We start from the raw sequence: 23,245 nt of genomic DNA on the forward strand, positions 1-23,245 counted from the left end.
AAAAAAAAAGCCATAAACATTTCTAAAAGCTCTAACTCAAATGCTCCGAGACCTATTGCACTGTGTGAGGGTGAGGGGTTGAGGGTGAGTGAGGGTGAGGGTGGGTGAGGGTGAGAGAGGGTGAGGGTGCATCCCGCGCCTGTGTGTCCATGGAAATTCATTCTTTGTTATTAATGTTATTGTCGTAAAAGCTGACAAATAGCCATCTTCATTGGGGGCCATTTCTCTTCGCAGGGGCAGTGCAGTCTGCGTGTGTGTTTTATCCCGTGCAGTCATTTTGTTGCTGTTTTTTTTTAGGAATATGCCTTCTCTCGCCCCTAGTCAGCGCGCGCTTTCCCACCGTCCCTGATTTATGGCAGGGAGTCTGTCACTGCCGGGCTGCCATTGTTGTATGTTTGTGAGGGAGTTGTGTTGTTTATGGGTGCCCGAGATAAATCATTGCTCAACTCGAGAGGATGTGCTGGGAGACGGCTGCGCAGCGCTGGAAAGAAGGGGAGCCGGGCTCTGCCGCCGATAAGTTCGGCTTCTCCAGAGATGTCGGCGGAGATGCACTGAAGCCGGGGGTCCCTTCTTGCCACATCTGGAGTGGGAAGTTAAGGGACATTTGTTCATATTTGTTAAACTGGCGCCTTGTTGGCGTCCCCAGCCTGCTAGGAGCTGGGATGAAAAGGAGCTGCCTGCAGCCTGACATCACAGCATTCCTCTGCCCTGGGCAGCCTCGGGCGCCCAGCCGCGCTCCCCGGTGGAATATTAACAGGATGCGAGGCCGATCTGAGCCCAGGACTCGGAGGGGAGAAGGGGGTATACATGGGTGTGTGCGTGTGCCAGTGGCTGCGCGGGGGCACCACTGGCAGAGGTCTGTGCGGGTACAGAGCGGTGATTTCAACAGATTGTGGGCGATTTCTTTATAACACCACAATTGTCTTTGTGTGGAATTACAAGTTGTCGTTTAAGCACTAGGGTAGAACCTGGAAAGCCCTTAGGGTCTCGCAGCTTTCCGAGGTAGGCGAACTGCAATGACAAAAGTGCATGTCACAGGAGTGTTTACGTTCTCTTAGCTCCAAGCCTTTCACCGTAACACGGCGGGCAGGGGAGGGGGCGGAGAGGGGAGAGGTGCGACACGGCAGGCAGGCAGGGGAGGAGAGTAGGAGGAGGAGGGGGGAGGAGAGTAGGGGAGGCACGGCCTAGCGGCAGGCAGGCAGGGGAGGAGAGGAGGAGGGGGGAGGAGAGTAGGGGAGGCACGGCCTAGCGGCCGTGCAATCAAGTAGTGAGGGGGCGGAGCTGGGGGAGGCTGTGAGAGAGAGTAGGCAAGGCAGGCGGCTGGGGGCATGTGCACGCGCATTTAAGCTCAATGCGCATGCGCATTGAGCTTAAATTTCTCGTGCACTGCAAGGAATCGCCACAATTCCTTGCAAGTTGGATAAAGAGTCGATGAGCCCCCATAGTCTCGCTTGCTCGATGCGCATGCGCATCGACAGGCGAGACCTAAAAACCAATGCATGAAAAGGGACCACAGGAGAACAGCTTATCACTTCACAAGTACTTAAGAGGAACTATTGAGGACAGGTTTTTAACTTTGTTACTCTACCCCCTCCTCCATTAAGAGATGTTCATGCACTGTAAGAACGCAGATGTATCAGTGTGTATTTACACAAATAATGATTTGACTATCAACTACTCTTTTTTTATTTGTTTACAGTGCAACTGATTCCAGTTGAAGGTGTGAGTGATTTGCATCACACACAGACACAATAAATCATACAAGTGTGTAAATCAATGTACTGGAAACTTTACATAAGACAATAAGGATTACAAGGTGTAGGAATCACATATCATCAATACTTGTGAACATTATATGTTAGGAGTGAGTGGTCGGAGAACCACAAAGTCAGGATATAAAACGTAGCAGTGATTGGTGTTGTCTATGCTAACAAGACGTTATTACTTAGCAAAAGAACCTTTCATTGTCATTTTTGAATAATTGATTGAAAAAAACAACATTAAGGATATAAAGTCATGACATAAAGTTTGCATTTAGCTCCTTGATGCCTGTAAATAGATCACTGTGCTATATTAGAAGGAATGCCACTAATAAGCTGCAATAAAAACAAGCATTTGCAATGCAATAGGTCTCGCATTTACAAGAGTTTGAGCTGTTGGCATTGTAAATGACAATTCCTTTTTTTGTGTTTTGAAAACCTGCAAGGAAGCAAGCAAGGCTGGCAGTAACTGCGCCTCTATTACTGCCAGCCTTGCTTCTGGTAAGCAAGGACTATAAGTACAAAGTGTGTGTTTACACACTGCTTGCAGGTTTTAAAAACACATAAATAAAAGGTATTGTCATTTACACTGCCAATAGCTCAAACTCTCGCATATGTGAGACCTATTGCATTGCGTTGCCAGTTGTGTGATAAGTTTTAGGGGATGTCATGAGTATGCGTGTTTATGATTATGGGGAAATGGTATCTTGTGCATATAATGGACAATGGAGTCATGGTTCAGCATGGGCAGAGACCTGGTGTTCCTGTGTGTACCCGTGATGGGGAGTGAGAGAAGAAAGCAGGCGCTTCTGTTAGGCTGAGAGCTCTTTGTGCACATGTGTATGTGGGATGGGAAGAGAAAAGAAGGAGTGTGTGTGTGTAATGGGAAGATGTGGAAATGGATGTGCACGCGATGGGAAGAGGAGGGCTGGTGTGTGTACATGAGTGAGCATAAGAGAGAGGAGTGTGTAGACACAATGGCAAAGATGTACAGTCGACCAAGCACAAAATTATATGTAGTGAGAGGGTGGACCTGTGAGGAAAAAGGAGGAAAAACTGATTGAGAAGCGGGCCGAGTGTTTGTGAGGGTGCGTAGGGGGAGCACATATGTGTGATGGAGAGTGGTTGAGCCGACTGTGTTTGATGTCTTGGTCATTGTTCTCTGAAGGAGATTAAGTCAGGACGGCACGTGTATGCATGTGTTTCTTTGAGACGAGGAGAGGCAGACTCTGTGTGTGAAGGCAGGCTGTGGTGGTAAATATGCTTTGTTACCGAATTAGTAGTGCTTTAAGTAATAGAGCATCTGGCACCAAGGGGCACGCGATTGGGTGGAGGTACACATAGAAGTGAAGGTAATGTAATAACATCCGTACTGTAGGGCGGACAATGTGGAAGAGGTGAAGGCAGGAAGCCTGATAGGGGCAGGCAGCATCTTAATGTAATGAGGGCCGAGGAGGGTGCAGGGTGATGGGTCATGATAGCGAGGCAGAAATTGACACCATGGGAAGGCACATGCGCAAGGCAAGGAGAGCTGAGGAGAACTGAGGAGGCTGCATAGGCTGGACAAAGGTACAGAGGAGAGGTGAAGGCTGACGCCCTTACATGAACAGTTTCCTTAAGGTAGATAAAGACATATATCAGAGTGAGGGTGTTTATGAGGAGAGATGAAGGGGCACTTTTGTGAGGGAAAGGGGCAGTTCTGGATGTAAAGCGCTCTTTCACTCTTACAGGTTATTAGGTGCATGAGGAATGTGCAGAGCAGAGGTGCAGCTGGGGGGCTATGAGGGGACACAAGAGCAGTGCTTAATGAGTATAAAAAACAAGCATCCTGCTGGGGGTTGGAGGCCGTGTGCCCCGGGCTGGGGCCTGAAGACCGTGCTGCGGTGGTGACATGGACGCCGTGCTTCGTGGCAGGCTGGGAAGGCAGGCTAGGTAACTGACGGGGCATTGCTCCTGCAGCCTGCAGAGTCCTAAGTTGGCAAACCCCACTTGAGGAACAGCCCCGGAGTAGCCCGGGGCCCACCTGGCAGGGTGGTGAGGCTCCGAGTGTTAGCAATCGGTGCATACTTCACTACAACACAAGGGGAATCTCCCTGCACCTACAGATGAAAATTAAAGCAGACTGGAAGGACGCGTGCCGCTCCTCCTCCTCTCTGTCTCCTCCCCCCACCAAAGCGGAGATGTGGACATAGAGTTTGGCGAGCCGTGTGGCCACCATTGTTTGCTTAGTTTCCTGGTCAGCCAGGATTACATGGGGCGCTAGTACTGTAAACAAGTCAAAAGAACTCGTTTTAACAACCTCAAGAGGAAGAAAGGCTGAATCAGTTTCACCTGTCTGAAGTGAATGCTGTCATTACTCGTGCACAATCATGTTGGGTGAGCCCAGGGTCCACTTTCGGTTTTGTTTCTGTGGGTGATGGTCTGAAAAAAAATGACAATATCTACCCTAAACTGACGTGACTACAAGTCGGTGGTGTGTCACAAATCACATGAGTTACTCACTTGAAACCTCCTATCATGAAGGAGATGATGTTAGCAAATTGATATGTTACCTAAAAAGCAAAATGACCGATTTCCCATCCCAATGAATCTCTGCCAGTGTGCGAGGAACTTGCTTTTATTGTGACATTTCATGGTTACTGTGTTAGCAAGCACCAAGGGTACCGCGGCGATGGACGAGATGCTTGAATTAGTCTCAGTGGCTGGTGCTATCCCTGGGCTCATTCCATGACATCTCGGCAGGGGCAGAGGTGGTGGCCTATTGGTGCATGTTTGTGCACAAGCGCTCTATTTGTGGCTGGTGGTCGTGTGCTAGGATATTGTGATTTGGAGAGAGACCATTTATAGCTATATGGCCTCCTTGAGCTACTAAATCACTAGGAAACAACTACAAGCAGGGACATTAATGTTAGACTAGAATTCACCAACCCTAGTTTCCTTCTCATAGCATACTTCTAACTTCCACCCTTGTGACGATGTTACCAGCTGCATCCATCTTCGTTTGCAGGAGAAGGTCCCCCCTCATTTGCATGAGAAGCCCCCCCCCCCCCCCCCCCCCCCCCAAGAGATGTCACACTAACATTGAGTGTTTGCTGCAGTTCCTGGGAAATCCTACCATCATCTGGCTTTTTTCAATCATTGCAGAATGTATAAATGCTGCAAAGGTTTTTAAAACACTTGACAGTGGGACAGAGGAACAAACATGTTCCACACCCCTACCGAGGTCTGCTCTGCCTGTTTTAAATGTACGACTTCAAGTACCAGAATGCAAAGAAGAAACAGACGTGGTTAAACTTCTCACGCGTACCTAGTTCATCTGGGTGACCGTCTGATTTGTAACACTAACTTGGTAGTGTAAAATATTTTACTTTGTGATTGATAAGAGAACTTTGTCAATGCTCATTTTAAAATGGTGAGCGGTCTGCTGAGTGCTGTTATGTGGGATACGTCACAAGCACACAAACCTCCAGTGCTGCTGCACTCCTCTGGCTCTGCTGTTCAGGGGCTGGGAGGGGCTACGTCTGACTGGGATAGAGAGAGCCAGCGGTTGTTGCAGAGTGTGTTTTTCCTAATGTATATTCACTGCATATCGTAATGTAGATTTACTTCACGTCTCACACATTCCACCTGAAGCCCTCAGCTGGGGGCCGCCCTGTGAATTTAAAAGGGCTCAAAAGGGCACAATGAGCTTGCCTGAGTTGCTTTTATAATGCGGCGCGTGACAGTCCCCACCCAGGCTGCACGCATCGTCCCACCCTGCACTGTTGCCATTGTTTCACAAACTGAAAACGCTCCAGCCCCTCAATAGTCACACTCAACTATGTTTAACTAAACAACAGGTAACACCCTAAAACCAATTGTAACCTGTATAAAAAATATAAATAATCAGAGATTGCCTGTTGAAAAAGAAGGACTCAAGTGTGTCGGTCCATTGAAGATGGACTTCAGCTGCCGCTAGCAAGTACACACAAAATAAATTAATTCGGAAAACCCAGTGAAAACAAGCAGGAAGTGGGATAAGGGAGGGGGTGACAAATGGTGGGCACTTTCGCGGCCGCTTTGATGTTCTCAGTGATCAAAGCGGCCGCAAAATTGCTCCCAAAGGCTGTAGGCGGACAAATGGTGCACGAGCCCGGCGCACATTCACTTTGCCTGATCCGCCTGCAGGCTTTATGAGCATTTTTTAAAGCCCCCTTACTATACTCTTGCAGAACAATACATGCATGTTGGTTCAGCGAGACCTAAAATGATCTTAGTGTCAAAAGCAGTACCCCACTTACTTTTTCATGCGCCCTTCCAACAGACTGCACAGCTACCAGTTGGTAAAAGGGTTTAGGAAGAGTGGCAAAAATGTAAAACAGCATAGAGACCAATGTGAACAATATGGGAAATATGAAAGTCTTACTGCTCTTGGGTTCGAAATAGAGGTGGCGATGGGGATGTGGAATTTCTGCTGACTAAGCTTAACTACTGTGTTTGCTACTTTTTCTTGATTTTTCATTTTAATATGCCATCTTAGTGGGCCCCCTATTCCCACCCCCATGGGCAGATTTACCAGGGGGCCCTGTTGGGGGACCCTTTCCCTACCTTTCCGCCAAGCATTTGATGGTGGTAGTTATCGATTATAGTTCAGTATAACTTGAGTAATCATTGTTTTTTCTGCTGCATCATGAACAACTGTCCAACAGATTCTGCTTATATGAAAGCCCCCGTAGTTATGTTGTTAGAGATGTACAGAACAAAATCTAAAAATGGCGCATTTAAAATAAACAATATCCAGATTTGCAGAATGTAAGAAAATGTATATAGTGCTGAAGTGCACAATGGCAAATGAGTGTACATGCCTGGTGAAAAAAATAAAATAAAGTATCCTAGACAAAAGGGGTGGTTAATTTTCCCTACCACATAAAATGCATGAATTGATTCCAAAGTCTGATTTTTCACACCCAATAAAAAGCGGTGGATAGCGGTGATTCGCATTCGCAACACATAATTAGCAGATACAGAACAGTGCATTTACAAGCCCCTTGCGCCGCCGGTATGTCACTTTTTCCCATAAATTGACGCAACCGGCGGCGCAACGGGGTTGTAAATAAGCCCCTTGAAGTGAAACATGGTCGTCATTAGCCACTGTGTGGCCAACATTGGCGTAAGGCTGCTTCCTGCGAATACAAACAATTGAGGACCCTTCCCTCAAAGTATTTGCCATAAAGAAATATTTGTAAGCTATATTTTCAAATATCCGTTTCTTTGAACACTTGCTATCAGACTTATTTGAGACTGTCCACCTCTATTCGATATTTCCAAACCTGGTGTAAGTCTACTGGCCCCACTGTAGAAATCAAAAACCTTTGCTATTTTGACAACTTTCTCCCACTCTATTTTCTGCCGTGCTGTCAACCGCAAGAACGTGTTGGAAGCTATTTCTGCCTACAATGCAATTCCGATTTATGACACAAGACGCACCCGGCTGGAACTCCGAAGGAAACCATATACAGATGGACAGGTCGCCACACCCCACGAAAGGGAAAGGAAAATGAAAGCACCAGAGCTTTGTGTAACTTGTATTTATAATCAACAAAAACACAATGCACGGGGTAGGGCGTCCATTCAGAAACAAATACTGCTGCTTAAACTCTGAAATAAACAATACAGCAATTATGCTGTACGTAGACACACAGGGCGCTTATTAACTGAAAATCGATGTTTAGATTTTCAGCTCCGCTATGACGCACTCATCTCAGTTCTTTTGTGGAAAGCGTCACGGTGTGCGTAAAAAAGAGAGACAGGCTCTCGAGTTTATTTGCGGAACATTGTTTTCCGCATATTTTAATTGGCTTCCTCTAGCAGCACCTGCCCTCTATGCTTACTCTCACTTCTCTCAAATTAATGTGACACTCCCCAACCAAACAACCGCCCCCCACGCTCCAGAAATGAGACACGGAGAGCTGAGGAGTCTGTCTCAGCCACGATTATTTCTCCATTAATTAGAAAACGCCAGTCCTCCGTGCAATGTAACAACTGTCTAGAAATGAAATGGCAAATATAATTGTGCAACACCCCATTTGCCCTACCCCAAAACACATACCTTCCTAACCCGGCACCTTCGCTTGACATGGTTTCCTGACCCGGTGGCAAAGGAAACGTTTCACATTAAAAACTGCTGTTAAACTGAAGGACACCTCGTTAAAGAATCGTCAAAACAATTTTTTTCACATTATATAAATTATATATTCCGGCAATCTTTTGCTAGGCTTGACTGGTGCGTGTTTTAAATTCTAGATAATGAAATAGAAAAGGTCAAATAATGTACGCATGTGCATGTATAACATATATACAGACACATAGATAGATAGATATAATTACTTAGGTAAATTTTTTACTTTAAATTAAGGTGACCACGTTATTTTTCTTTAATAAAAAATAGAACATATATATATATATATATATATATATATATATATATATATATATATATATATATATATATATATATATATATATATATATATATATATATAATACATATATATATATATATATATATATATATATATATATATATATATATCACGTTTACCCATTACCCATGGATCTATTTTGAATATATATTTGAATGAATTTATTACATTTTCTCCGCTGTATATTTTATCTAGCTTCATATACATTTTTCTTTTTAAAGTTTGATTAGTTTTGATGGATAGGACATTAAAATAGAATACATGAGTAAATATATATAATAACAAACATATATTATCTTCCCTTCACTAAATCATAGCCTTTCCTAATAAATACATATTAATTTATAATGTCTAGTGCAAATAGCCAAAGTTCTCTTTTAAACAGAGAATAAACATGGAAAAAATTATAAAAGGATTTTTTATGAGGCGGCTAAAAAAAATGTAACCAATTGCTTTTTTCCTAGTAATGAGGAGACATATAGAAATAGAAGAGAGGGCATTTCAGAACTGAAATCATTGCAGCTGTCTGATTTTGCTGTGACCTCTGGAACGCCGGGAACCCGTTTAGAGCGCAGCTTTCCTTTCTGAGTCTGCCCTCTTCTTCCAGCCTGCTGTCACCGCTACTGAGATGGCGGACGGCTGATCTGAAAAATGAAGTTGGATTGCTGTCCCGAATCTACAGTCGGTTCTCCTTGTGTCTGTCTTATCGATTTCACTCTATGCAACACAGCTTGTCGCTATGAATTTTCATGCAGGCCAAGCCGCCAGCACACCCAAAATAAAACAAGATGGTTTCCCCCATTCCCTCCCTTTACATGTTGACTGAAATTCATACTGCCTTTCTCCATGGAACAATATCATTAGGTTCAGCAAGAGATGTTGAGAAGGTTGTGCATAGTTTTGCAAGACTAAGTAGCGATGGTGTTCAACCACCTCCTTAGTACTCACGGGAAGGTTATCATAATTCAGTAAAACCACTGCCTTACATTTTGGTGAGCACGGTTCTTCTCCGCCCACATGCTGCTGTGGTTGAACTAGGTGTCACCTGCTTAGAAGCTCCTCTCAGCTGAGCATGCGCTGCCGCAGGTACTATGCAAACACTGATTGTGTCTGACAGGCCTAGACGCCAGCTGCCTGCAGAAAGCCTGCCCGATCACCACTTTTTGTGGACAGAGCTCTGCCGCTGACACGACCGATACAGAAGCAATAAAGTAGGTGACCGTAAAGCTAAGACAAGTCCTCCTAAATGGCATTCTAAGCCCTATGGCTTCAAAATAATTGGTAACGAGAGAGAACAAAATGAAAAAACAAGCCTATTTTTCCTTACACTGATGCCCTGCGGACTGTACATCTGGCTTGCCGTGAGTCCGTCACTGTATCCTCCTGTCTGGCTGATAACATGGCGAAGGGTATCCACCTAGACAGAGACAAATACAAACAGGAGGAAAAATAATAGAACATTAGTTACAATTAAAGCAAGTTTATCTCCATCAAACACATCAACATCATTCCACATGCAGTAATTTCCCCCGTTAGTTTTATCGTTATTATCATAAGTCAATGAGAAGCTGTTAGCAGGATGACAAGAGTATGAAGTGGCTCCACTCTGTAAGAGCTGCCCCAAGCACTGGTGCTGTGACATAGACATGTAGAGAATGAAAAACAATGTGTGTCTCAATGTTCTTCTCCGCACGACTAGGGCGGTCTACAAGGTATACATTCAAAGACTGTCAATTATCTTGAAGCTATCAAAAAAAAGGGCAAAGGAATTTGACATGCTAAGTCATACTCCAAATAATAAAAACAATTCAACATCTGTATAATAGAAACTAAAACATCTGTACATCCTGCATGGCACAGTGGACTTCAAACACAGACCTGGAGCTGTAATATAATAAACCTATCTTTGGGCAAGCTGCGGATCATGGCAGGATTCTAGTTCAATTCTCTCCATGTCATTTTTGTGTCTTGAATGTTTAGAGGTTTTGGGCTATCTAAATCAAGCTGGTTAGATTTCAATGTATTCTGTCTCTGCAAATGCTAATTTACTTTATGTTCATGTGCCACATGTAAAGTGAGCCATTCAGACATTCTATCAGAGGATGCTTTAATTGGACCTGTGGCTTTCAATTAACTTTTCCCAAGTTCAAAAGTTCAGCAAAGCTATCTAAAAGGCAGACACATGCAGAACAGGATCAAGAGCCATGAAAAAGCAAGTGAAGGGCAAACACATCAGTTTTAATCTTGTTTGAATTTAATACATTTATCTGAATAAACCCTTAGTGAGACTAATCACTTGTGGCTCAGAAATCAGTCTATTTTATCACTGGCCATTACAAGAGTGCGCATCAAGTCTTCAATTTTCTCTTGGTTTATCTTTACCACAGTGACATTTACAAGAAAATCATATTTCATCATTTTACCTCTTGCACAGATAATTTATTTTTACAACTCGAAAACAACTTAAATTCTTCTAAAATTAGTAATCAGGAAGTTTTGTTAAAGAAATTTAGTAGACGGTATTCTGAAGAAGAGGACTTCAGAAAAAGATCATGCCGTGAGGCCTTGAATGAGACAGATTGAAATAAATTGAAGAATGAGTTATATTTTTTGCAACACAATGCAATACATGAAATTATGCTATCAAGTAATCTCAAGTGTAACCTCACATGTATGCAGTAATTCTTATTCTGCTGAAGTAATATGGCCCAGAAAAAAGATGTGGGAATAGTTAGGAAGGTTAACAAAAGTGAAGGAATTTGAAAGCTCTTACAATGATCCATACTATGTAGATGATCTGGAAGAAATTTTCAAGGATAAAGAGTACATAACATCTCATCCTTAAATTGCAGAGTCACAATTTTTCGTTTGGTGCAATCTTTTCACTACCACTCTAAAGAGGGCACATGTTAGTCTGTATTCAGTGACAGGTTAGGGAACAGTCTTCAAGATTAATACTGTACACTGGGAAATAGACAGACAACCAAAAAAGGTCTAGATTGCTTTCTCTAGATAGTTTACCCTCTTCGACGCTACCATCAGCTTCACTCCCTCCCCCATAACCGTTCTCTCGTACTTGAGAGTCAAATGAATTTTCTGCTTTCTCAATTTAAAGGTCATGAGTACAAACAACTTGGACATGGGTACCGTTTATATCAATGGCAACATGTCATAGGTTTGTGAAAAGTGTTTGTGTAGACAAGAAGTCTGTGGTATGTGACTTCAGACATAACTAAAATTACTAATTGGAAGAATCTATTAAAACGTATAAAATTAGTTTAAATAAAATTTATATCAGAAGAAAAGTTAATTTTGCCAATTGTTCATAAATAGGTATTAACCTATATATGGGTAAAGAACAGAAACTTGTGTGTGATTTAACTTCAAGGGTCCACTCCAAATCCAGTACTACGCATTAATGGTAACGACTCAATGCTATGGGAACGTCACAGGCAGTAAATGGCCACATACTGAACGCATCAAAACATAATTGCAGATCCTTGGGTTATTCAATAAATAATAATCTGAGGGTGCCTTAATGTTAGTGCCTATTAAACAATCTAACATACTGTAGTGGTGACATTTACATAATACACTAGCCATTCAATGATATAGTCAAGTGGTGGCAGCCAAGATACTTTCACATATTAGTACAAAACATTCCTCCATAAATTCCTAAGCAAGTGTAACCAGTCTTCAATGAGGATTCCATGTCCTACTTTCCTAGGAGAGCCCCAAAAATGCAGAGTCTATGAGAAAGTGACACTTTCAAAGTGTAAACATCCAAGCTTCAAAAGATGCAAAGCATTGCTGAATAGAGAATTGAAGTCTGTTGAAACTAAGTAAGTAACCTCTGTACCACGGGCCGCCTGCTGCTACATGGATGACAGGAACTTTGGTTAATGACTCAGAGTGATCAGACCTTACATCTCTGTCTACCTTCCAAAAAAAAAAACTTTCAGAAGAAAGGTGGCTCAATTGTTTATTTGGCAACTGTGGATCTAACAGTCTTTTCCTAATCTGACCAATATTTAGGAATCTTGAGTAAATCGCTTATTTCCAAAACACTTAACTCTATTATCTGTGAAAAGTGCAAAGAACAAATAGTCTGGAATCATTAATGATCATAATATTGCATACTCAGTTTGTAGCTAGTAGTCAATCAGATCTACAAGCTATACATTCTTCTGCTACCCAGAAGTGAGTGTGGATTAATATAAGTACGTTTTCTTCTTAATTCGTTTCACTTTCTTACTTGCAACATAGGAGTCGCGAACATGTTTCCTCAACCTCCCAGTGGATTACTCCAACATTTACTATAATGTGCTACTCTATTGCCCAGAGGAAGCTGAAGGGTCATATGTGAATCTACAACACTATAAGCCATAAAGTGAGTGCCACAAATAGGAAATGTTTTCCGTTTGCAACACTTGCTATCGTACATAACTTTCTGTACATAGGCTGTAATATTGTATCCCCTCTAATCTGCCAACGTGCTGAAAATAGCAGTTGAGGAAGCAGATAAAGTCTTCAACACAGTTTGACCCACTTGTGCAGTCTACCTAGATCCAATATCCACTTAGAAATGTTTTGTGAATGTGTGGTTCGATATCCATGTCCCTGCATTGCATATTTCAGCTATTGGCATGTTGCCTTGAAATGCCAGCATTGCTTCTTTTTTATGAGTGTAGTAAATATACATATGCTCAATTGTTCATTTTACACAGACACTGCACATTTTAATACAGCACACGATGAACCTATCAATCCCAGCTTTTGAAACATCTTAGTTTTCCAAACAGTCCTTGTGCTATGAACTTAATATTCAAGGACTTTTAACATTTAAAGTGGATTGTTCTGTGAACAGCAAAAACACATTGGCAATCAAATGGATGATGTGGAATGGTGACATTATCTTTGGCAGAAACTGTAGGTTTGAGTAGAACAACCCTATACTTATGGACCAACAAAGAAGGCACATGCACTGATAGTGTCTATAACTCAGTAACTATGTGTAGTGCTGAAACTGCTACCAAAACATCTTCCAAGTAAAGAGATGCATTGCAAAGTGTAAAGGCTCAGAATGTGGACCACAGTAGATGTGCCAGCATGTTGCAGAAATCACAAACAGGTGTTAGTAAGACTTCAGGCAGGAGGCAGGAGTATTCTCCTAAATATTTCCATAAATGCCTTAGTTCCTTGGTTCTTAAAAAGATAAAGATGTTTGTTTTTATAGGCAGCAATGGCTTTCAAGTGCATCATTTTGAAAGTGGAGTCCCAAATAGTCCTTTGTAAGAGAACAAATATTTAATAATATGTTAATAATATGTTGTACAGAACTGTATTGATAAGTTACTTAGTGCAATTATTTGGAAATATTTGTCACTTTGCAAGAGAAGATGTAACTGAGATATGGCTATGCACTTCCTTTGCCTTCATCTTATCTTTAGAATGCAGCTGTAAACATCCCAACTTTAAGAAGTCAGGCGCCTTGCAGCTACATTCATGGATCAAGGTGCATCAGTTTGTCCTGTTGCTGACTTAACCTGCTGGAGTGACAGTTTTTTAAATGAAGGTTGATGAGCCCACATAAGCGCCAGATGATCCACTTTGGAGCCTGACACATCTTGCACATGACGGGGATAGATGGCAAAACATAAGCAAATGTTCTTATCAAATCTAGTCAAAGTAAACTGGTGTGTTGGTAAATCAGTTGTATTGATTACCGCCCTAGATGTTCAACCCGGGCGTACATGCTTCTCAACCTAGAGGAAAAGCATCTATGGTGATGGTCAATTGTAGCTTTGGTTTCACAAAGGGTCTGCCCCATTTGTTAGTTCCACCACTGAATCTTAGGATTCATCATCATTTGCATCAATACTACACACTCACATACCCCTACTGTTTGAGACCATCGACTCAGTAAGCATTCTTGAAGGGGGCAAAGTTGCAGTCTGGCATTTGTGTCAATGAGGTGCAAGAAGCAATACTCACTTGAAATCTCATCACCATTCACAATGTCATATATTGTGATATCTGGCAATAGATTGAAGTGCAATGAGGGCTTTGCTTCCAATTAAATAAGGGTCACTCCCAGAGGTTTTAAATCTTGAGTGGATGAAAATGTGTTTTATCACATTGAGGGTGAAGACCAGACAGAGCAAAAATCAAGTTATCGCACGTGTTTGTGTCTGGCATTTGTGGATTGAACTCTTCAGGAGCCAATAGTCCAGAGAAGGATATACTTATAACCCCTGATGATAAATATGTACAGGTTCAGCAGCTACGCCTTTTATTAAAGAACCGAGAGCAGAGTTTGTGCCAAAAGGCACAACAATGAGCGGATAATGTTTGCCACTTATATCAAGTCTGGGATATTCGTATGAGCTGGATGCTTTGATACATGGCAATATACATACTTTAAATCCTGTGTAGAAATGTAATCCCCCTGCTGCAGCAGTGGAATGATATGTGGTGGCAGTGTTGCCATTTTAAAGTGTAAGAGTTCTGACGTATTTGCTAGGGGGGGGGGACTTGTCGTTTATCGATATCAGAAAGTATATATAAACACTCCTATCCCTGTGATTAGGAGGAAAAATTCCCTTCGAATATTAAGCGGATGACATCCTCCAGCATGATTCACCAGTGATCTTTAACTTGATTTTGTGAGGCTGCTTCAGAAGCATTGAGTCCAATTCAATGCAACAACTGTTTTCCGCCTTTAAAAGCACGCATTCATCTGAGGTTATTTCCCTTCATTGGTTGCGAAAAATCTTACTATATCCCCAACAGGTGTTTTGTTGATGGTTTGTTAAGGTTAAGTGAACGGAGTAACTCTTCCTCAGGAGCCTCTGGCCCTTTTTCTGTTGTTGCCCCAAAATGTTTGTGGCTGTATTGCTGTTTGGTAATATTGTTGAATCTTCACTTGGTGGTGGTAGGGGTAAGATGCTTGAAAGAGCAGCCTTTGACCAGCCGTTTGTTACGTGTTGCCAATTTTATGGAAAGACCCTTCTTTGTTGTTGCAAAGTCCAGCAGATTTTGTTGTTTTGGTGTCTTTTAGAAAAATATTTTAACGTATTTAATAGACTCCAGGAATTAATGCATTTTCATCATCAAATGATACATTAATTCTATTTTCTTGTTCCTCAGCCTAAAACTTTGAATTTGCAGCCAATCATCTCATCTGAGAAGTAGAGTATAAAAGACCGGTCGTTTTTCTAGGACACATCTGCAATTCACTTTCAAAACAGTTTGTCCTTTTTGCATCATTTGTTGCACTCTCTTTTCAAGAGCTTATGGAAGGTGTTCTAAGAAGGGTTTCAGCTCCTACTCCTTTCTGTTTTATCTACTGATTGAAGCTTGGGAGTTAGCTATGCACCACACCAAAGCAAAACCAGTAGAAACTCTTTTCGCCAATGTGTCTATGCTGTTAATCTTCTTTTTTGGAGGCAAACCTTCCCTGCACCTTGTGATAGCGAATATCTTTGGGCTATTTGGGCTAAAGTGGAGTCTGGTGGCCCCCATTACTGAATTAGATAGGTTAAAAAGTAGCCCATGTTTGCAAATTGGGGTGGTTTTGAACTTGTAAAGGCAAGCTGTATTAGTGTTTTACTAGGTATGGAAGACAGCATGGATTTGAGATTGCTATAAGCAATGTGTGTTTTAGAAATTAACAATGAATGCTAGCCAAGCAAACAATAAAACAGGCACACAAAACCCCCCAAACTGGCCCACATGCTGACCTGTCAGACCAGCCCATTGGGCACTGCCTGATTGCCCTACAGGCTAGTCTAACCCTGTTTACGGGGCTCTTAGGGTTGACTTGACATCTTCTTTCAACATGTCTTGCAACAACTCTAGACATTACTGGATCATTCAGCTGCTGAATTAAGAACAGTCTTTACCATTGGTTAGTGGTTACTTCTCTCTGAGAGACAGTCTCGATGAGAATGTTGTCTTTCTCTTCCTTAACCTGCTTGATAACTCCAAGTGTCTTTCGTGTGCACTCTGGGTTTCTGCAGCGTATTGGAAATACTTCACATGAAGGCAAACTTCACTCCTCCTGCTCTAGGTCTTGTCATCTTCCTTTAATTTAAATGATCAGGTCTTCCTTGAAATTGTAAGTAACCTTTTGGTTGGAATTTGCGCAACTTTATTTTCCTTACGAACTGAAATTCATTAGGCACAATATTAGGGTCCCAAAGTCAGAGCAAGAGTAAAGTGTTACAAAAGGATCATAATTGAATTTTTCATAATCCTCCCTTCCCTTCGAGTCACTTTCTAATGACTCATTCCCAAACAACCTGATTTGTAAGTAAAGGTCTGCTTGATCTGGCTTTCTCTGAATGGTAACTTGTTATTCCCTGCTTCTTTTTGTATCTGCTTCTGTATCTTTGGTGGTAATCAATTTCTTGTTGTGTGCAGCTCCAGAAAACCAGATCTGAACACAAAGTCGGCAAAAATAATGCAGAGTTGAGTCTGTGTCTGCACCTTGTGAGTTTCAGAAGACGAGACTGCAAATCATATATCACAGGGATGGAAACAAAACTGACTTCAAATAAAAAATGACAACATATTTTGAAAACAAAACTAAATGACATGAGATCGCACAGCAAGTGATCTACAGCAACACACACTGCGACCATGTTCTTTCAAACACTGGACAAATACAGTGAACAAGGTTATCATATTGGTCCTCATATTCTAGCATGGAACCATAGAGGAGGGGAACCATTTTTCATGTGGCCTGGGGGGAAATTGCCTTGAATCAATTAATCAATTCACAAAAAAAATCAAAATCCTTAAAAACAGTCTTGGGGAGCTAACAAGTTTTTTTTAAAATTTTAATGCGTATTTTTGTTTTCAGGCTGACAAATTGTCAAGTGGCCATCACCTTCATTGAACGTAACAAATTTCGTTTTAGTTATTTAACATTTTCCAACTTCTAATTAAAATGCAAGCATTCTTTGTACTTATAGTATTGCCATTTTTTAAAGCCTGTTAACAATAGGACAAGAACATTTATAGACTTAATGTATTTAAATACCAGAATACTCCAGGACAGCACGGCTGTTCTCCTGGGTGGAGATCCCACATGCATGAGCGAGGGGAAGGTGCACGTTAGAATATATGGCCAAATGAATCCATTAGAAGGCACTACCTACAAGAGAACTAAGATCAACCAACCTTAATCTCCTTGCTGTTCCTAGAATCATGAGAGTAAGAGGTTGGGGACGTTAGTTTGCAGATCTCATTCCATGGCTGTGGAACTCTCTGCCAATTCATCTTAGGACAAATTAAAACTTGTCAAGTTTCAGAAAGCAACTCAAAGCTCATCTTTGTACCTGAACAGTCATCTTCTTTCAAGTCCTATCAGCGCCGGTAAGCCTGTTTGGGTAGCCATGAGCTCTGCAAAACTCATAACTAACTAGCTACTCACCAACAATGAAAAAGCAGATGGGGTGAATTTATACAGTCCTTTTTGAGTTACCAATGGAAAATATGCCTACACTGATGAAATGTTTGAGAGACCTATTCATAGGATTCTGACTAGTAAAAATATGCAGATCACAAGAGCAGACAGTGTGAGAGAGCAGTGAAACCCCAAGCACATGGGATGCCCAGTAGCAGTCAGTGGTGCTCTGCGGCTAAACCATATCCAGTAAATATTAGAGAAAAGATATAAAATACATTAAAAATATGTTGGGGAGGACCAGACATTGGTTTATCACAACACACAGTGGTGTGTGTGTTTTTTAAAGCAGTAGTCTTGCAGTCTGGCAGATATCTGAGATCTCTAATTCATCCGTACCTTCCCTCCCGCAATCTTCGTTCATCCAATCAACATAAACGTCACATCCCTAGGACGAAGAGAGCTAGAATGGGTGGTCGATCTTTTGCTTTTCTGGCACCATCCCTGTGGAACTCTCTCCCTCTGTCTATTCGGATTGAACCCCATTATCTAAAGTTCCGAAGAGATGTAAAAACTTGGCTATTCGATCAATAATCTATGCGACTGTACACCTTCCTTGCTGGCTTAGCGCCGGGAAACCTCCGGGTAGCTGCGCGCTCTATAAAATTAAATATAAATAAAATAAATAAAATCTGGCCAAACATGGCACCAGTGAAAGGGACATTGTCAGTGGGAATGACCATAGCCTAAGGTTCTCTTTATTCGTCTAGGTGATCAACATGAAGGCTGCCTATTTTAACTGAAGAATTGCAATCCAAAAATGATAACATTTAAAGTTTCTATCCTTCCTGGATTATAGGCAATAGACAGATGAACAAGACACACAATGTTAAAGATGGACTTGAAATCAAGGCTGTTGTGTAAAGTATCAGAATATGACAGAAGGTGAAATGTTTTGAAAGTGTCCTTCCGGAGTCTCTTCGTAGGACCATGTCAGAAACCTACATAACTCCTACAAATGTCTAATAGTTGAAGAGCACTATATTGAGGTTAAAGGCACTGTAAAATGTTGTCACCTGTCAAGCCAAGACAGATTTGTTAATGCCCTCAAAACAGATCAATAGCCCATGAGTGCACTACACAAATACATTTCCAAAGGAAGTATTGACAAGCCAAAACTAACCTCCCAGTCACATCAAACAAGTTTAACATTTTAGAGAGGCAGGCAAAATGTAAAAATTTGAAAGTCAAAGGATGGATAATAATATTGCACCTCTAAGATCAACGGTGTAATGATCAGGTCACAATGTCCTGCTCTCATCCAATCCAAGCTGTTGTCAGTGAAATGCCACAACCACCACTTCTGATGCCCAAAAGCAACAGACTCAAATATGTTTGCTGTGAAGCCTTCTTCTGAAGAAAATAAAGGGCCTTAGGTGAGAATAAGGTACCAAATGTTAAATGAATGTACTTATATGGCATGCGGAAATTAAAGCAATTACTCCCTAAATGAGATGATAGGAATCGTTCAGTCCTGCACATTAAAAGATCCATGTTGAGTTGTACTGATTTGCAGGTATTTTACATGTCTTCTGGGTTTTCTTAATGGATGGATGTACAATTACAAATGAATTGCATCAATTTATTGTTTTCAGGAGAAATTCTTTTGCTGTTTTGATATAAAGTTTGCAAAGAGTGCCATAATTAAGCAAATATATTATCCTCAAAACTCACAATCCATTTGTACTACATCAAACACTTTGTTGCAGTGTACACAATTCAGGCCTCCTCCTATGTACTGACTGTATCCATTTTGATTCTTCGTCCATTGCATTTCCTTGGTCAGATGATTTCTTGAACACTGTCACACTTGGAAGGCATCGTCCCAAGTCAAAGACATTGCCTCAACCCTACAAGCTTCTAATATTGCTGCTCTTCTGAGCTACAACCTCAGCTTGACTTATTCTTTGGCTCTCATTGCAAACACCGCTTCTAATGACGATTTTCAGCACTAGCTTAAAGGAACTGATGCAATTTCCACTCATCTGACAATTAAAGGCATCTGGTTAATATGTTTTCAGTGGCTTTTATTTCAGTTGGGAGGTGAACAGATGACAAGATGTCTAAGTACCAAACACACATCAGTTGACCTTCCTAGGGCAGAGACCAAGTTCAGAACCTGCTTGCTTCTTGATCCAATGCATGGCTGTGGTGTTGACCTTGCCATTTATTTCTGGTAGGAAGGTGTTCAGAGGCATCACAGTTGCTGACAGGAAATGGCTGGAAGCCTCTTCTTGAGAGATAATCACCCACTACTGTAATGTAAGTCTCTACGGCGAATAAGCTCCAGTCACCCAATGCAATCTTTGATGATTAGGGTCTTTCTTTCCATGAAAGGAAAGCTTAAAAAAAACTCATTTGATAAATACAACAACTGGGAGGAGATTAACATAAACCATTGGATTGGGCCTACAGGTTGGCCAGACATGCCTGCAGGGAAGTGCTTAGTTTGTAAAAGAAAGAGTGCCGGTGCCCGAAGCTCTACTCAGAAGCCTGCGGGCAGCTCAATTAAATGTCGGTGCACAGAATATCAAGCCTGGTGGTCTTAAATCCAGCTCATGCCTCTTTAGTCCACTACCAGACACTCACTGTCCCTTTATTTCACTCTTGAAGGTTCATGCTGTCTCCCTTTGTGGTTGTTTTGCCGTCCTTCTCTTCATCCATCTTTGCTATCTGTATGCTTTTCCATTTCTTGTGCTCGGAAAATATATGTTGCGAAAAATAAGTGCGGTGCCCCTCACCAGCAACTAGCTGCTCAAATTAAGCTACGCAGCAAGGACAAGAGTAATGCATAGCAATTGGAGACACCCTTTTTGACGCATGCTAGTATCCTCCGATATGTCTAAGTACACTGGGTGCCACTCTGCTCCAAACCAGCAACTCATGAGTTTATTCAGGCGATACATATCATGGGCCACGGTCGGTGCCCAGTTGAATGACTAACCCAGGGCTTACGCTTGCACCTTGCTGCCTCTTTAACCACCCAGCACACCAAGTGGGAGAAAGACCTCTCCAAGGTCCTCCATGACAAAGAATTCAAATTTATACAATTCGCAATTCTACGTAGAGCTTATCTCACACCACGAAAAATCCATTTCATATTTTCCAATACCTCCTTAAACTGTCCCCGTTGCCAATCACAACACATGGATTTATTGCAGATGCTATGGGCCTGTCCTGACTATCTCCTAATTGGGCAACCATTCAGAGCGTCTTGGCAGTCTTAACTGGGTCTTAACACTGGGGCGCCCCCGAACACTGTCTACAGGTGATATATCCTAGGCCTAAAGGTTCCAGGGTTATGGCACGCTTCATCAACCTAGCACTTATTTAGGCAAAGTGCCTATTGACCAGGCGGTGGAAGTCCCTTGCTGCTCCCCGTGTCTTGGAGGGAGGATGTGGTGCGATGGGGCACGGCGGAGTGTTTTGCCCTGTGAAGAGAAGAATGCCGTGGCCTGCTTAAACACCCCATTGCTATGATGTGGGATGCTATCATTGAGTCCTTTAAGTCCCAGGAAGAGAACACTGGATAGACTCCTTTCTCTTTCCTTACAGGCACCAATGAATCTGCTCTCTGTAACAACGCACTGCGACTGCCCTATCCCTACAGTTATGAAGCGTTGGACCGTTGGCACTCACGAGTGACCCACTGACATTATTTGCCTTAATCTGTCGCTCACTTTTGATTTGCTAGGTTTTGTACACCAGGACAACATACATGCTATGCACTTCGTGAGGTCTAACAATATGTGTTCCACCCACACACAAATGTCACTACTCAGTTCTACGAACCTCCCGCATGGCACAGTAGTATGCTGACAGTTGTGGGGAGGGTGGGGAGTTTCATGTTACATTTGCATTGTTGTGTGTCATCTATGTGGTTAGACGGTCCTATTCTTCATCCACCTGTGCTACGTCCCATTACATCAACTGTGTTAAGGAAACACTTTTTCCCATTTACCAATATGGGATGAGTGTAGCATTACACAAGGCAAAATGTCTGTACAACGTATGACCTCCCGCCTGGAGAATGCACATTTTATCATGTCATGTATGCTTTTCTGGTGACTCAACACAATAAAATAAAGTTTGTTTAAAAAAATTAAAAAAAAAGAAGGCAAGATTTGAAGTTAAGTGGTCCTATTCACCAAGATTTGTGCGTGAGGAGATTTCTAAATAACGCAGGCATGTGTTGCTTGCGGATATTTCAGGTGCCTGATTATATAGTCATTGACAGGATATGCTTTGTTAGTACTTATATTAGTATATGAGCAGTTAACATGCTTGTAAACGTTAATAAGATGTGATCTTGATATAGTGCTTCAGGTACTTGACTGGACATTTAAGCACATGGACTATAAGGAAGGATGGTCCTTAGTATTGTTCATCTTACAGGTCTAGGTCAGTTAGAATCCAGCCCAGGAGCCAACACATCATCTACCCAGTTTTCTCATTGGCTGAGGTGGTGTTCTAAGTTGGGTTTCATTACTAACCTAATAATATTTTACAATATAAAAGTATAAACAAGATTTGATATCAAATTATCGAAAAACAAACTATTATTAAAAAATGTCTCCACAGATGTTGTCACTTCATGAATTGGGATACATTTTTTATTCAAACAGATTATTTTCAATATATTGATATTAGAAAAAAGGGTGTTGTGGAGTACAATTGCAAGCTGCTGCAGTTCAGAAGGAACTGGCTGTAGGTAAAGCTGCCTGTTATCAGATGCCCTTTGTGATACCAGTGTGGGAACAGAGTCATTCCTGACTGAAACTCGATTGCCACTTGACTTTGTGGTAGTTCCATATGCACACAATAAAAATGTATATTTTCCAAACATTACCCAAATTTCCACCGTGTTATGAGCTTTAGGGAAACATTCAAGTGACCACCGTCTTAACTGAAAAGGTAATTACTTTGCCTATAATGCAAATTATTATTTTTTGCCTCTGGTCAAAGGAAGGAGGTTTGACTAGCATCGCCCTGGTATAGACTGTTGAAGTGCATATAACTCTGACAAACTTGCTGTCTAGTACTTGAAAGGTCCAATGTTTTCCATACATTACCAACCCTCCTGAACAACTAAAGGCAGATATGTAGAAAGCATCAGAATATGTGAACCTAACCAACTGGTGCAATACACTAGGTAAAAAAATAGCTCAAAACCACAAATAAAAAATCTCAGGAGACACCCATCCTACCGGAGTTAACCTATACCTTGGCCAATCTGCAAAAAAGTTATGGATAAAAGACACATTTTGTCATATTGTGCATTTTCGAAACATGTCAACAGATAACAACAAAAGCAAGGTACCATCTTAATTTCCATATCGCGGCAAAAAAATGTGTCTTAGAGTCCTTGATAAAATAAATTAAATAAGGATCTCTGTTTGGGAATACAAAACATAAGCACCGGAGAGTGTAAGAAAGGCGATTTTAGTAATGAGCTGGCAATAGTTACAAAAAACAAAACCTGATTGTGCCAGTGAAAAAAGAAACTTTGCAACCTCCAATGCCAACCAAGAAATGCCACATGAACTGTGAGA

The 23,245-nt window shown here is 41.7% G+C and overlaps 1 protein-coding gene across 4 annotated transcripts in view; it reads right to left on the bottom strand.

Moving 5' to 3' along the window:
* Nucleotides 1-23,245, bottom strand: part of PBX1 (PBX homeobox 1) — a 426,141-nt gene that overhangs the window by 32,259 nt on the left and 370,637 nt on the right. For all 4 annotated transcript variants that reach the window (XM_086957251.1, XM_086957235.1, XM_086957243.1 and 1 more), the window contains one exon: nucleotides 9,549-9,638. In XM_086957251.1, coding sequence (XP_086813377.1) covers nucleotides 9,549-9,638 — 90 coding nt within the window. The remainder of the gene's footprint in view (nucleotides 1-9,548; nucleotides 9,639-23,245) is intronic.

This window comes from Lissotriton vulgaris, chromosome 1_1, assembly GCF_964263255.1.
Source record: "Lissotriton vulgaris chromosome 1_1, aLisVul1.2, whole genome shotgun sequence".
Classification (NCBI taxonomy): Eukaryota; Metazoa; Chordata; class Amphibia; order Caudata; family Salamandridae; genus Lissotriton; species Lissotriton vulgaris.